This window comes from Erythrolamprus reginae, chromosome 1 (assembly GCF_031021105.1).
Source record: "Erythrolamprus reginae isolate rEryReg1 chromosome 1, rEryReg1.hap1, whole genome shotgun sequence".
NCBI lineage: Eukaryota > Metazoa > Chordata > Lepidosauria > Squamata > Dipsadidae > Erythrolamprus > Erythrolamprus reginae.
The window spans coordinates 241,944,362-241,961,277 of record NC_091950.1 but is presented as its reverse complement, the minus strand read 5'-3'; the positions used below and the strand labels follow the sequence as shown (position 1 = coordinate 241,961,277).

The following is a 16,916-nucleotide window of genomic DNA, read 5'->3' as shown; positions in this document are numbered from 1 at the left end:
CCAAGCGACGTTGTTTGGTTGACGGTTAACATTCAGTATTTCATTATTTTGTTCCATAGATGTACAAACAACATTGCTCATATTTTGAATAATGTGTTTGAATCAGTTGTCTCAATTGGCTTGATTAGACATTGCTTCAATGTTCCTTGACAGTGGAAAGTAGGTCAATCAACCTCCTTAAGGTTTCTTTCCTAGGGGTGAAATTTAAGAAATCATATTGGCAAGGATTCATGACACTATCAACAAATGCTTTCTGGCTGTTATCCTTTCCAAGTTCCTCTCACTTGGTGAGAGAAAAGAATTATTTCACCATAGCCAGTTTATAATGCAATTCTGATGTAATTGATTATATTTTTGTCTATTTTGGGGTTACTCTGAGGAGACCATCCATATTTGCTTAGAAGTCTCTCCTACACTAAAATAGGAACATCCTTAACAGCAAATTTAATTTAATTTTTTCAAAATATTAATTTTGAATATTGTATTTTTGAAAAATGTTTACTTTATGAAAGGGAAAGGAAGGCCTCCAGGAGGCAAAGAAGCAAAGAAACGTCTTTGCTATAATAGCAATATAGCAAAAAACTATATGTTGGTCTTAATAGTATTGGTTAAATTTTCCTCGTGTATTGCCTCATACAGCAACTGTTCAAATTGTGATGAAATTTTTCACAATGATGAAAAAGTAGCTTTGCCACCAATTCTTACATGTACATCCTTTGCAAGCCTATAAAGCAAAGGAAAGCTGAAGCAAAATCCTAAGTTACTGTTTCACTTAGCAACTGCTTCATATCACAAGTGCTTCACTAAACGACTACGTTGCTGGTCCCAGGTAACAAGAATTACATGTACAAATATGTCAGCAAAATTAATTGTTTACATTAAAGGTGAATTGAGAAATTTCTTTCCTACCCTATTACCAGCTTTTGCCTTCTGATAGGAAAATGAAAACAAAACTTCTGTATCTCTCAAATTTCTCTGCAATGTTTTTGGCCAAGTTGCACAATTTTTATTAGGAAACGATCTAATACTTATTGGTCTTTGTACTAGTGCCTTACTAGCAATTTTAGGAATGGATCATCAAGAAATGAGATTCATAAATTCATATCTCTAACCAGACTGGTCATTAGCAATGAGAAAAGAAAACAATGTATAGCATCTTATGGAATTAATTACCATAAATGCAGAGATGGTCACTGTCTTTCAGAATGAATTATTGAAATGCATTAAGAAGGATTTGCATTAGTACTAGCATGAGTGATGGAATTAGAGACAAATCATGGCAGGATGCGTAGATGTCTGACTGCCTTCAAGGTGTTTATTGCTTTTTATACAATTTTCCAAGCAGCCAAAGGTAGAAAAGTGTTAAATATGCAGAGAGAGAGTTGCTAAGGGCAGGATTTGAATGTTGTCTCCTGATTGGCTGTTTGTTCCGGCGGGAGAATTTGTTACTGTGTCAAATAAGGTTTGTTACTTTGTGAAGCCTATAAATAGGATAAAGACGCGCCACTTTCTCTGAGAGAGAATTAGTGACTGTACCCTAACTGATCTGTTTAACCTGCCTGTTCTGACTGAAAGAAAAACAAAGAAACTGCTAATTCACCAGTTGCCTTCCACTGAGTATTTTTCAAAAAGAGCAACAGCATTTTCATTGGTAAAGTCCCTCCCCCTCCAATCTTCCCCCACTACCAATTCTTAAGAGCATCCTGTTGTTACAACCTAGATGAGATCATGTACCAACCTGGTATACCGTCTTAGATTATCCTGGCCCTGTGAACAGGGTGATCTCGTGTAGGCATAAGGGACACCATGCTGCGCACACCCTCCACTTGGCCCTCATCTCTACATATGAGAGATGACTACAGATTTTAGTTCACATATTATATTAGACATGATTTCTGATTATGGTTTGTTGAACAACTCATAATGATTTTTTTATTTAATTGCAAATATGTAAGGGCACATACAATTACTAAATGAAGTAAATTTCGTATATCATTTATTTATTTTTTTATATATTTATTTATTTATTTATTTATTTATTTATTTATTTATTTATTTATTTATTACTTAGATTTGTATGCCGCCCCTCTCCGAAGACTCGGGGCGGCTCACAACATGTAAAAACAAATCATAAGCAATCAGACAAATTTAAAATATTTAAATATTTAAAAACCCCATATGCTAACAGATACACACACAGACATACCATGCATAAATTAAACGTGCCCAGGGGGAGATGTTCAGTTCCCCCATGCCTGATGGCAAAGGTGGGTTTTAAGGAGTTTACGGAAGGCAGGAAGAGTAGGGGCAGTTCTAATCATGCTATGCCAGGAATAAGATAAGTACTTTATTCCTTAGCACGATGACTAAAAGTCAGCCTCTGTATTCAGTTGCTGATCCGAAGAGTTGCAGAATTCATAAATACTTTTTTGATCATAACTGGGAAAACACACTGATTATTACACAGACCATTCATTTGATCCATCAAAAGTGATGCAATTTAAATTTGAGGAGTAGAAAGATTGTTCAAATATGACACTATAAAGAATCCAAGAGAAAGAGAAATTTGGGGAAATTGTTTCCAGTATTCAGATTCTACCTTTCTTCTCTCTAGAATTCCACATTTGTAATTTGAAATACTATATTAAGACTTCATATATAATGTAAAGAACAGATAAATTGTTAATATGTTCTTTGTTTTGCCACTGATTTTGGATATTGTCCTGAAGCACACATTATTATTATTATTATTATTATTATTATTATTATTATTATTATTATTATTTATTAGATTTGTATGCCGCCCCTCTCTGTAGACTATTCACTATACATGTTGAAGAATATGGTTTTGTGGTTGGATTGTGAAGTTGCATCCTCTTTTTCAATAATGCTTGCATCTTTTATATTTCATTAGTTTTAGATTATCTATTAAATAGCTGACTAGTTTTAGTATAATTATAATTATTCAGTACAGTGAATTAAATTAAAGCAGTTCATCTGGTGTACATTTACAGTATTCGGAGCATAGATTAAGAGATTATGATTTGCAAAATATGATTGCATTTTTAATACAGTTGTAAAGCAGACAAAGAATTATTTCAATAGAAAGAAAAGTCATTTATTTGCTTTACATTGGCTAGTGATATAGAGCATGCCCAGAACATTTTAGAAATTTAAAAGTTCCATGTAGCATATTGGCAAGGAAAAAAGTGTTCTCTGACAACATAGGATGTTTTATATGCCATCTTTAAATTCTTTATTTTTAAGTCCCCAATGAAAGGCTTATCTACACAGAAGGATTTATTTTTCTTGCATTTGCATGTATGTTATTTATAACAGCAGATCAATCAAGAACTATAACAGCAGATCAAGCAGCTATAGAGCAGAGCACTCTGCTACGTAACGTTTCTGATGTGCAACTTCTTGTTAGCATTTAATCTGAAGTTTGGCTAGTATTTTAGGAAAGGACTGAATTGGACTTGTTTATGAGTATGTTTGATTAGGATTGGGCTGAGCGGAAGGTAACAGAATGTAGTTTCTGTTAACCTTGTGAGGTAGTGCAGACCAGAAACACAACTGGCTTTTATTTTTATTATAAGGTTACAGAATAGATGTGCAAGTTTAACAGAATTTTACACATCTGAAAATATCCTTCCCTTCTTTCACTTTAACTGTCCCAGAAACCAGGGAGTCATTTCTGTGACGCTTTTGCCACCCTTCCTCTTTTGGACTCAAAAGTATAGTTGCTCAAGAAAGCATTTATAGAAAGGTGTAAAAAGCTACAGTGTTTCAGATCTAGACAAATTCTCATCCTATCTAGAAATTCCCTGAGGCAAGCCTAGGCTGGTAAAAACAATTTTGAATCTGATGATATTTCATTACTTAGGAAGTCACTTCAATCTGAAATTCTGGTAAACTAACTTCCTTCCTTCCTTCCTTCCTTCCTTCCTTCCTTCCTTCCTTCCTTCCTTCCTTCCCTCCCTCCCTCCCTCCCTCCCTCCCTCCTTCCCTACCTGAGATAGAGATATAGGTGTAGAGATGGATATGGAGATAGAGATATCATTTATGATTGTAAGCTACCCAGAGTTCTCCTGTGGTAATAAGATGGGCAGCCAATGAATTTTATAAATAATTTACTTATAAATTACTTATTATAAATAAGTAATATAGAAATCGATTTTGAGTCAGGTATTTCAAACAATAAAGGATATAATCTTTAACAGAATAATTTGTTTGTTATATAAGACACATAATTTTTTATTCAGACAGGAGTGATAAATATTGGCGATATACCCGTAGTTCCAGGTTTCTGTGCTCTTATTAATTTAGCTGATTAATTGAAACTCTTTATTGAATGCCAAGAATTCTTTAAACATTTGTTGCCACCTGTCCTGTACAATTTCACTTTCCTTTCTTTATACATTTCCTCTTCATATATGAATAGTCATATTTTAATCCATAATTACCCAAATGTGGGAATTTCAAAAGCATTTTAGTTCAAGACTGAGATAAGGAATATTTTATTAATGAATTATTATGTGGGCAGTAATGTAGACAAATGATTCTTATCGCATGAATTTGTTTCTTTGTGAACATTTGTAGTCATTGTAGTAATTTGTACTAACATACCATTAGAGCACAGAATTATACTGAATATGAAAAACAATTAATTTACTTGTAAAAATGTAGATCTTAAAAAATGGTCAAAAAAAATATAGAAGTCTAATTGACTTTAAAAGCAAGCCCCTCCTGAATATTACTTACACTGATGAAAGATTTATAGAAGCAAAGCAACATGTAGTAATTTTCATCAGTCTTGTTTTTTCTTACCTTAGCATCAACGAGATCCTCGGCTGAATGAAATTTTATTTCCATTCTTTGATCCTAAAAGAGCAATGCAGATAATTGAAATATATGAACCAGATGAAGATTTGAAAACGAAAGGTAAAAAGAAGAGGTGGATGTCAATCATTTCTATTAAAAAGTTCAGCTTGTTTGTTGCCAGCTACTCTGTGTTGTACATATTCCTGGTCAGTTGGAGGATGATGAAGAGCTTGAGGACTCTGATACAGATAGCGTTTATGAATTAGTGGTAGGCCCTGGGTTACAGGTATTAGAACAGGTGGGAGGTCAGCAACAGGATGTTGCTATGAGTCCAGAATCTAGTGAGGAAGAAACAGACATTCGCTGGGTCAATCCTCAATTCAGAAGGGTCCAAAAACACAAGGAACAGGTGTTAGGAAAAAGATATTAAGGGGAGGAATGGGTAAAATACTGGAGTGATGTATTAGTTACGTCAGGAGGCCAGTGGGGAAGAAGGGCGGAGTTTCAATGTTGTAGTTCTAAGAGGAAATGTGTTTCAGTTTGGTTCCGGAGCGAGTAAGTTTATTCTGTGTTATATTGCAGTTTTTCACGCTGTAAATTCAGGAATTTCAGGAGATGGGAGGGGGCATGAAGGAATGCATGTGGAATGTAATTAAGAGAGGTAACGGGAGAAAAGAATGTGCCAGTCTGTATTGCATTTTTGAATACAGAAGCGAAGAGAATAAAAATGGAGTTTCTTTGTTTATGAAATACTGTATTCAGTAAGAGTTATTTTCAATAACTAAAGTTCTACCAGAAACCAGAACACTCTGTACATAGGCCACCTTGGCTTTTGTTTCACTTTAGATTAAAATTAGGACCCAGATTGTTGGGACAGTATGCTGATATTGCAAAGAGTCCTGTAAAGCACAGTTGAATGATGTATGAGTCTAACAGTTATTGCAATACTTCTGATTTTTTTCAGTGTTGGCAACTTTAAGATTTGTGAACCTCAATTCCCCAACCAGCCATGTGTCTTAAAGTTGCCAAGATTGAGAAACACCAATATACTTTGTTCATCTTTTAAAAGAGTCTGTGGGGCTATTGTTTTGCTGCCTGCACTGACTGTCAGTATACTATATTTCCAATCTTCATTTAAAGTGCTGGTGTGGCTCTAATCTGTAAAGTCTTAAATGGCTTGTGATCCTAACCAGTAGTTTCATCTTGTATTGAAGATAAGACTGTAAGCAAAAGGATGGATTGATTTGATTCCCAAATTGTCTTTTATTTCTATAACTAATAAAACATTTTTTGGCTAGGGGGCTTTTCCTTAAAAATAGAGGTAAATTAAGATGGATGGGTTCGTCTCATCTTTTTATGTATCTTGCCCCTTTAAATGGGAAAATTGTCTTTGAGTAAACTCTCTTTTAGAATCTGGTCCTATTTCTAGGACAGGCTGGATATCTTTTATAACGCAATCAGGAATCAAGAAACTCTGCACTTGTCTTCTTCATCAAATTGCCATTTCAGATTGAGGGAATGAAGTAGGAGCCCAATTTTAGAATAATGATAAAGCCTACAGTCAAACATTGTGTATTGTTCATTTCAGGCGCCATGTCAAGTGATGGGTTTTGCCGATACTTAATGTCAGATGAGAATGCCCCTGTCTTCCTAGACCGTTTAGAACTCTATCAAGAGATGGAACAACCTCTGGCTCACTATTTTATTAGCTCTTCCCACAACACATATCTCACAGGAAGGCAGTTTGGTGGAAAGTCATCAGTGGAGATGTACAGACAAGTCCTCTTGGCTGGATGCAGGTGAGATGTTCTTAAGGGAGGCTAAAACATTAATTCAGTAAATTTAATTTACCATCAGATTTGATGATTTGAGGGCAGAGGTCCCCAAATTTGACAACTTTAAGACCTGTGGACTTCAACTCCCAGAATTCTCTAGCCTGCATACTTGGCTGGAGAATTCTGGGAGTTGAAGTCCACAAGTCGTAAAGTTGCCAAGTTTGGGGACCTCTGATTGAGGGAATCTGGATGCATATATATGTTGAAAACCTATTAATAGGATTGCTCGAAATATATCTCAATATCTTGAAAGAAATTATGGGACGAACAAAGCACAATAAGGATTAATCAGTATGAATATTGATTCCTTTGATTACCAGCAAATTATAAATTATACTGAAGTCACATGTATTTCATTTTTGTACATATAAACTATTTTAATTACTTGCAAATTAAATCTGATGAAACTGCAAGTCCAATTTAGAAAATATATTTGGATTTCTTAATCCCTTTCTTTCAGATGATATGCAAAACTATAGCATATTTAAAATAAGTATTTACCCGTCATTTGAGTAGAAATATTGTTCTTTATAACTTGACTGTTGTGATTATGGTATTCCATTTTTCTTTCTCTTTGACTTGTAGGTGTATTGAACTTGACTGCTGGGATGGAAAAGGGGAAGATCAAGAACCAATAATAACACATGGAAAGGCCATGTGTACAGATATTCTGTTCAAGGTAACCAATTCCTATGCAATTTTATTTTCTTGTAAATTTGCCACAGATTCAGCTGCAGACATCTTCTTCAGTATTTTTTTAAAAACCTTAGCTACCGTAAATCTTATCTCACTCCCCATGATAATGTTGCTCATATTTGAAATATTATTTGTTCTACTGCATAAAATTCATTATGATTCTGTTAGGTTTGATATTATTCTTGCTTAAGAATGTCAATGAAAAAGAAAGATAAAAAGGTTTTCTACGAGTAAGGAATATTTGGCCTAGATAGGCCAATATGGATCACAACATTAGTGTCATCAGCCCTCTCTATATTTCATATTGAATAGAGGTCTTGCCTCTTGACACTTATTTCAATATTGGTGATAGGATACTTCCCTACTGTATTTGAGAGCAACAATTGCTTATGTAGCAAGAGCCAGTATTGGTGTGAAAACTCAGTAAAACTCTGGGAGATCCGCTATTGTCTTCTGACATCTTTTATCTGAGATGGCTGCTTTACCTGGCCTGATGACAGGACTGGCCTGAACACCATATCTCAACCGTGTCCAGAAATATGGAGAATTTTGTAAAGCATGACATCCAGTTTTTATGATGCAGAACCTCAGTGAAAAGATTAAGCTCATACTTTCTCTCTACTATATGTGCATGTCCATGTTGAATGAAGGCATTTCTCCTATTTTTTGGTACGCTGAAGAATGCAGCTGAATTTGTTTTGTAATGTACACAAAACTACTTTGCTGTATTTTAAAGGATGTCATTCAAGCCATTAAGGAAACAGCCTTTGTAACGTCTGAGTATCCTGTCATCTTGTCCTTTGAAAATCACTGCAGGTATGTTATGAAGTGGTAAAGATCTTTCATACTGTATTTAATTGACCTAATGAAAGGGAATTTATGTTAAAATTCAAAGTAGGAACCCAATTACTAATGAAGTAATTTTAGTCACTGATAAATTTGAACTCATTTAAAAAAAAAAATCTGCCATTACAAAGGTGGCGTGTAACTTCTTTTACCATATAACTATAAACTGTATAAAACATATTACTCTTTTAAACTGTAATGTAATAACAATGTAATGCAGTTGAAAGACACTACATATTTCAATTTCTGTTCCATTTTATATTTATAATTGATTAACAATAATACTTCTTTTCCAGCAAATACCAACAATACAAAATGTCAAAATACTGTGAAGATATTTTTGGAGATCTTCTCTTAAAGCAACCATTAGAAACATATCCAGTAAGAGTCTCCAACTGTTATGTTTAAGTATTCTTGTGTAAATGTTTGGAAATTGGATGGTAAGAGTAATGCACTCACAGTGGCTGAGTAACATATCATTTGGCATGAGAGAGAGACTTTGAATTCTGTTGCTGGTGGGTTTTTTGTTTTGGCCACTTCAGTGTTCTCACATATTTTTCTAGGGCTCAGAGTTTCTTAATCACATTTCAAGTAACATCTACTGTTTCATAACCCAAGCTCTTTTGCTTTGTCAGCATTTCATATTTGAAACTCACCATTCCTAGATATTTATAGAAGCCCCCACTTTTCTGCCTTACAAAGTGCTTCAGGGAATACCTATTTTTACAGGTGTTTTCAGGGGGATTTTAAAGCAGACTATCTCTTCCTGTGTAATGTTCAAAACATAGTTTTATGGTTTTGATGGAGTGGGGAAGGCAAACATGTCCTTTGTATGTATATTTTCACTGGTAGTTATTGTAAGTTTATCTTTTCTCATAGGACTCAGTAAATCTTTGTAGTTTGATTTTTCTAAGCTTCTCACTTTTCCGGTCTTAAAAGTGTTCTGTTTTTGCAATGCTTTGCAAATTTTTTAGAAAAAAGTTCATGCAAAAGGGCAAATTTCATATACATTTCTGCAGATTTTGCTTCATATATGCAGTTTTATTCACCCAGTTGCTTAATATGTTTAGACATATTCACACACATTTTTCTAAGGCATTCAGCTATAGCATCAATTAAAATAAACAGCAAATAATGCCATATCTTCACCTCTGTAAATGTTCATTTATGGTAATGCCTGTGATTGATCCACATGACACTTAAATGCTAAAATCTCTGGAGCTTAGCCAAGACTGGATACAACTTAATAAATAAAAAAATCCCAATATTTTGGGTAAACTATATGTCCTAGGATAGTCCTCCTTTATTCAGATGCAATATGGGTAAAGTATACAGGTAGTCCTCGACTTATGACCACAGTTGAGCCTAAAATTTATGTTGTTAGATGAGACATTTGTTAAGTGAGTTTTGTCCCATTTTACAACCCTTTTACAATATCTAGCCACAGATATTAAGTGAATCATTGCAGTTATTAAATTAGTAACACAAGTTACTTTTTTTCCAGTGTCGTTGTAACTTTCAAAGGTCACTAAATAAACTGTTGTAATTCAAGAACTGCCTGCAGTATTCTATATTTACCCTGTTCATGTTTGCCATCAATATATAAGCTAGAATGAGGAAAAAACTATTACCTGATTGGAAGAATCACAAAAATTTGCAAAAGTGCAAATATAGCAAAACTTGCTATAAAAAATTCAGGAGGGGGGGAAGAAGTGTTGAAGAAGCCCAGTGAAGCTGGAAGAATACAGAGGGAATGGCAACTTAATCTGGAGTAGAACAGAATTCTATATTGTAATGCATTATTGTAGGCTCTGTAGTCTGGATCTGTCAAAGCATATTAAAGGCTAGCAAAACCTATTTATGACCACTGCTTCCTAGAGGCATTTTTAATTCAAAACAATTTTACTTTAGTTTATCATTTGGAAAACTGCTGGGGTTTACATGAGACCTGAAGCATAATAACTAAAGTTGTCAAATGCAAAAAGAATGTATTTCTAACAGTCGTTTTGCAAGTCACAAATGACTGTTCTTCCTTAGGTGTCTCTGTGTATTCATAATTTCTACCATCATAATAATTGTGAGGAAAGCAGGAACAAAAGGCAGCAGGGAGTGTATTTCCTAATTATGCCTTTTTTGTCTTTCAGCTCGAACCAGGAAGGCCCTTGCCCGCCCCAAATGATCTGAGAAAAAAGATTCTTATTAAAAACAAAAGGTTGAAACCAGAGGTGGAAAAAAGTAAGTAAATTGCATTTAAAACACCTAATGTCTAAATGAAAAAGCACTACTACTTAAATTGTGTGCTGGTAACCTCCATTGTTTTCCTAATAATAGCCCTTTGCCGCACTGCAAACTATTTGTGCAGTCTTGAAAGGGCATCTTCTGGAGAATCCTACATTTTAGGGTCAAAGTTTTTGTTTTTACCTTACTATCACAATGGGCCTTGTGTTTGACACTCCTGCTATATCTGGTTTCTGCCATTAGCTAATTGCTATGTCTGTGCAATGCTATCAAGCAAAAAATAATACTATTAAATGTTACAGCATCTTGTAACCTGGGTAAGAAGGAATCATATTGCCATACACATCCATTTCTTGTATATGTACATTTTTGTGATTAGTCATGTGGCAGCAATTTTTGAATTCCAATACCAATAATGACAAATATTGACCCTATTAAGGAATACATTTGAATTCAATTCTTATGCTTCCTTCAAAGCCAGATTTTGCCTGAATTATTTTCCATAATTGGATTATAACATTTTGTGGAAGGCTTTGTATGGATATGTACACATGTTTCTTTTAAATAGAACAGCTTGAAACTTTGAAAAGTATGATGGAAGCTGGTGAAACGGCTGCTCCTGTCAGCATCTTGGAAGATGATAATGAAGAGGAGATAGAAAGTGGTAAAGTGATTTTTTAAATTTGTCATATTTTTAAGTTCTTCTTGCTGATGTTTGTAGTGTATCAGGTAATAGCAGGTTGGATTTGTTGCTTTAGAACAGATGGGGAACATAGCCCCTTTATGACTTGTGGATCTCAATTCCTAGAATTCCTGAGCCAGCATAGGATAACTGGGAGTTGAATTGAACCGTGAGATCAATTCTGGGAGTTGAAACCAGCAAGGGTCATAAAAGGGTCATTATTCTCCACCCCTGCCTTAGAATGAGCTCTTTGACTGGACAGCTTATATTTATTGTTTTTTATAGCAGTCACTTGTACATTTATCTTTGGGTTCTGAATTTAAGTTTGTTTGTTTGTTTGTTTGTTTGATTGATTGATTGATTGTTTGATTGATTGATTGTTTGATTGATTGATTTTTATACCGCCCTTCTCCTTAGACTCAGGGCGGCTTACAACATGTTAGAAAAAGCACTTTTTAACAGAGCCAGCATATTGCCCCCACAATCCGGGTCCTCATTTTACCCACATCAGAAGGATGGAAGTATGTGTGGGAAGTATAGGCTGTAATAAGGGGTAACATCTGTAGTGCAGGCATCATATCCCAATGCCTCCCAAAGCTTTTTCTGTAGCCTTTGATGCCCTTCTCAGCTTCAGGTTTAATAAATTACAACTGAACATAGTGGATAGACTGAAGAGAGAGAAACTAGTAAGCTGGCTTTAAAGTAAGTTATGAATGGGACAACTTAGATTTAACATTAGAAAACAAAATAAAACTGGAATTTATCCAGTTGCCAAGCCCTTAGTGAACAGTATACTATCTAACCTCCTGTGAATTACTCTCTGCCTCTTTGCCATCTATCAGTCAGCAAACTAATTATGAGTGGTTAATTTATGAAGAGCTATAAGAGAAAATTGAGGAGAGGTTAAATCATATTTTAACTGTCATTGGATTTACATGAAGTGGAGCATGATCTCGCTTAATGAATGAAGCTTAATAGTCAAGGAACCTTTCTGTTACCTTTGGTTTGATATCTTCGGTTTACTTTGTTTGGGTTTTTTTAGTAGTTTTTTGGGTATTCTATTCCATTTTGCTATGTATTGCTACATAGGGGAACAAGAAGAGGAAGCACATCCAGAGTATAAATTTGGAAGTGAGCTTTCTGCAGATGACCTGAGCCAAAAAGAATCTGTAGCTAATCACATTAAAAAGGTAAGACAGCTTGTTTCGGATATATTTAATTAAAAGGTTTAGACACAGCCAAGAGAACATGTTTGGGGTTTAAAAATGTGTACGATATTTTAGAACTGAATTTTAAATAACAAGAAGTGTCCATTTATCCTGGCCATATTGCATTCTGATATATCATGAGTTGGTCCTCAGAAAATTACCATGAAGAGCATCCCAAGCATCATTCTTTTTTCAATAAAAGGCTACCTGCCAATTCTTGAAGATATTGTACAGCTTTCATACGTATTATTTGAATTAAACTTACAAATGCAGGACCTGACTTTCTCCTTTGATAGTTACTGCTGAAGGATTAAAGTGCTAGGAGTGTATTGTCTCTTGAGTAATTGGTGCCTGTACTGAATAATTTCTCACCGATACTGGAAGTAGTAAAAAAGCATGGAATGGGACCACTCAACTTTATCTTGTGGCAAATCGGCGGTGGTGAGTTAGCCCATGGTGAGTTGACCATGGCAAGTTGGCTGTGGCCCTGTCCTAGATCCTAAAAAGCAAGTGTCTGAAAAATAGCAAAAGAAACAATCTAAAGGGCTAAATTTGAGATAACAATAGGAGACTATATAGAAGACTGCAAGAAAGAAGACGTAATAGGTCTGTCTGAGACCAGGACAGCTTCTTCTTCATCTAAGTACCAGAGATTTTTTGTTAACAGAACATTCCATTGGGTATCTTTCTTTTTTTGTTTGGTAGAACCAGTGATGGGCTACGAGCCAGAACACTAAATTTCGCTTGCCGCCACGGCTCGTAAGTTCTTGCAGGACCAGCACGTTTTTGCTGCTGCACCTGTAGAGGTGGCAAAATTGCACCCATGTTTCAGCAAGATTTTACCTGCGGTTCCGTGCACAATTTTGCTACCTTCACAGGTGCAGCAGCAAAATCGCGCTGGTCCCGCAAGAACTTACGAGCCGCGGCGGCAAGCACAATTTAGCGTTCTGGCTCATAGCTTACTGCTGGGTAGAACTCTCTTTGTTAACAGTATTCCAACAGTAAATACATCAAATTCTGCTTGCCCAGGGAAACATTTTAATTCTGAACTATTTTATAAGTTTGCTCTTGCTGGAATTCTGGCATCTTCCTTCTTATATAGTTATTTTCTGGGTTTTATTTGGGGAGTTGTCCAAGCAGAATATTTGCTTGTTGCCAGCTGGCTTTTGTCCAACTTATAAAAAGCAACACCTCTTGGGTTGCTGGTTTCAAAAGTTCTAATATCTCAGTTGCTTTTTCTTTGTTTCCTTTGAAATTTCAACTTTGATATAATTAAGATTCCCCCTTGTGTCATAGTACTTTTCTAGTTACTTAATGAGCGACTTCCCTATATTTAGTCACTATGTGCTTCATTGTAATATGGACTGACTGGTTTGCTTTCAGAATCCAGTTAACCGGTATGTAAACAAAAAAGCATCTTGCATCCCATGTTTTTCATTGTTATTATCAAAGATAGAATTGTATGTATTTTTGGTCTCCAATTACCCAACATGCAGAACTCAATATTGAATAATTTTAGAATCATGACAATTAATTGGAGTGGGATGTACCATATTTTTCTGAGTATAATACACACCGGAGTATAAAATGCACCTGGATTTTATAGGTGGAAAACAAGGAAAAAAGTATTCTGAACCAAATGGTGTAGTAATATATTATTTAATAAAATACCAGTGTAGCAGAATACTTTTTACAAACATGTACACTTTTTACAAACTTCAAACTTGACAGCTTTAAGACTTGTGTACATCAACTCCCAGAATTCCTCTAACAGTCATGCTAGCTCAGGAATGGGAGTTGAAGTCCACAAGTCTTAAACTTTCCAGTTTTAAGACTAGTGGACTTCAACTCCCATAATTCCTCGTCCTGTCATGCTAGATAAGGTAATTAAAAGGTAAAAACAGCGCCATTTTTCGCCTGGTTTTTTTCTGCAAAAATTGGGTGGACAAAGGGTATGAGGAGCCTGCAGACAGCTGTTGAGTCCTGGGAGATGGCAAAAAATACCCCCATTTTTGTGAAAAATGGGCCATTTTTGCCATCCACCAGCACCTAGGAGTTCTCTGCAGGTGGGGGCGAGGTGTTTCAGGACAGCAAAAAATGGCTGTATTTAATGTATAAGACGTACCAACCTTTCCACCCTCTTTTGGGGGAGAAAGGTGTATCTTATTCCATGAGAAATACAGTAAATTCAGCAAATCAATCCCTGACCAAACAAGATTTTTTTCTCCCACCAGTGACAGATCTTTTAAAAATGAGCACTGAGCAACATCAGTTCACTTGTTTTAAATCCAGAAGTGTCCATTACCTAGACTGGACTCCCAACGACATCATAATTCCTGATCAAGGACTTCCCTTTCCCCACCTCCTTTCTGTTAAGAAGGTCTTCACTTTGGTATCTTTATCAACCAAGTTGTTTTTGAATAGAAACGGCAACTGCACACAAACAATGGAAAGGATATATTTAACAGACCTGTCCAAAATATTCCCTCTCTCCGCATTTGAGTTTTGAGTGTCTTATTTTGCAACAACTTTGGATAATATCTATATTTTTCCCCATATAGGCTGTGGACGATTCTGAACAAGAAAACAATAAAAAGGTGACCCATGAGATATTTTTCATAGCTTCTACATTTTTAGTTTTCTGGTTTTTTTAATAAAACTGCTTTGTAAACTGTATTTTTAATGCGCTGCATCATTACCTCTTTATTTGACTAGTACTAAGGATTCAGTAGCTGTATTGCATTATTATTTTTATTTAGACAGTAGAGCGAATTGCAATATCTGCCCTTACCTGCACTCCAACATAAAAGGTTCCTGGATGATGGAAAGCCTGCATGAGTTTGGTGTCTCAGCTGCATAGGTTTCTACATAGACATACAGCAATCAGTCAAGTCTGGCTCCCTTTTCATTTAACCATGTTCCATTTCTACTTTCGCATTTTTTTTCTTTACTTTGGGTTGGATTGCATGTGAAATGTTCTTCTGAAAATGCTTCACTTAGATCGCGCCCTCACTCCCATTCCTCTTCTCCATATTTGTCTTCTCTTTCAATATTTTGACTCCTAGGCCTACAAAGTATTTCTTCCCCTCTTTCCCTCTTTCATGGAATGGTGCCTGTTTTACAGAGACAAAGTTGAGTTTAAAACTCTGGTGACCTGTGACTGGCCTAGCAATAGGCCAGCCTTATTGTCCTTGTTTTGTTAGAAAAGACTGACCTTCCATGGCCTGTTCAAGGGGTATGAAGGCATGCAGATATCTGATTGTGAACCAGGAGAAATAGCTGGAAAAACTGTGATACAAAAATTTGAAAGCTTGTGGGGGGGGGGGGGTTCCCATTGGATATTTCACCTTCCTAGAAGAATATGCGCTGGTGAACAGATTTCAGTTTGTTTTATGGGCTTTGATCACTATCTTCCCTTGCAATAAAAATATCACATATACCCTGTTTCCCTGAAAATAAGTCACCCCCGAAAGTAAGACATAGGAGAGGTTTCGTAGAATTGCCTAATATAAGGCATCCCCCGAAAGTAAGACATAGGAGATGTTTCGTTTCGCAGCATCCCTGAACAGAACATCTATAATACTGCTGTCCATAAATTGCATCCCAAAATGCTGCATCAATCAGATTTAAAACACAAAATCTGTTTTGTTTAAAACACAAAAATGATGGAAGGTCTTAAGCATAAAACCTATCAGGAAAGACTTCATGAACTCAGTCTGTATAATCTGGAGGACAGAAGGGAAAGGGGGGGGGGGGACATGATCAAAACATTTAAATATGTTAAAGGGTTAAATAGGGTTCAGGAGGGAAGTGTTTTTAATAGGAAAGTGAACATGAGAACAAGGGGACACAATCTGAGGTTAGTTGGGGGAAAGATCAGAAGCAACGTGAGAAAATATTAATTTACTGAAAGAGTAGCAGATGCTTGGAACAAACTTCCAGCAGACAACATGGTTGGTAAATGCAGAGTCACTGAATTGAAACATGCCTGGGATAAACATACTGTGTATCAATCCTAAGATAAAATACAAGAAATAGTACAAGGGCAGACTAGATGGACCATGAGGTCTTTTTCTGCCGTCAATCTTCTATGTTTCTATCCAACACGTATCCAACATGCGGCTGCGTGTTTGGATGCGTTTTTGCTGCAGCAGGATACAGGATCCAATTCATTGAAAAAATAATAATACATCCTCTGAAAATAAGACGTAGCACATCTTTGGGAGCAAAAATTAATATAAGACGCTGTTTTATTTTGGGGGAAACACGGTATGTAATTATTCTTCTGACAGAGGATAGAGTTCTCATTTGCTACTCACTTATTATCTCTGAACAACTATAAAAATATTCAATAGCATCTTTATATTTTTGAAAAGATATTTTATTAGGGAAAGGGAGGCAAAATTTTGGACTATTAAAATTGTAATTGGGGAAGGAGAGTGAATTGGAGACAAAATTGTTGCTGCTTAAAACTACTTTTATCTGAAGAACTTAAGAGTAGATTTCATCATGGAATATGTCTATAACATTTATTGTGAAAAAGCTTCCAGATTGTTGTCATCTTTGAATCCTGATATGGGCAAGTTA

The 16,916-nt window shown here is 35.6% G+C and overlaps 1 protein-coding gene across 6 annotated transcripts in view; it reads left to right on the top strand.

Moving 5' to 3' along the window:
* Positions 1–16,916, top strand: part of PLCB4 (phospholipase C beta 4) — a 188,031-nt gene that overhangs the window by 129,771 nt on the left and 41,344 nt on the right. For all 6 annotated transcript variants that reach the window (XM_070732666.1, XM_070732661.1, XM_070732665.1 and 3 more), the window contains 9 exons: positions 4,836–4,944; positions 6,413–6,623; positions 7,245–7,338; positions 8,092–8,171; positions 8,498–8,582; positions 10,346–10,436; positions 11,008–11,103; positions 12,211–12,311; positions 14,891–14,926. In XM_070732666.1, coding sequence (XP_070588767.1) covers positions 4,836–4,944; positions 6,413–6,623; positions 7,245–7,338; positions 8,092–8,171; positions 8,498–8,582; positions 10,346–10,436; positions 11,008–11,103; positions 12,211–12,311; positions 14,891–14,926 — 903 coding nt within the window. The remainder of the gene's footprint in view (positions 1–4,835; positions 4,945–6,412; positions 6,624–7,244; positions 7,339–8,091; positions 8,172–8,497; positions 8,583–10,345; positions 10,437–11,007; positions 11,104–12,210; positions 12,312–14,890; positions 14,927–16,916) is intronic.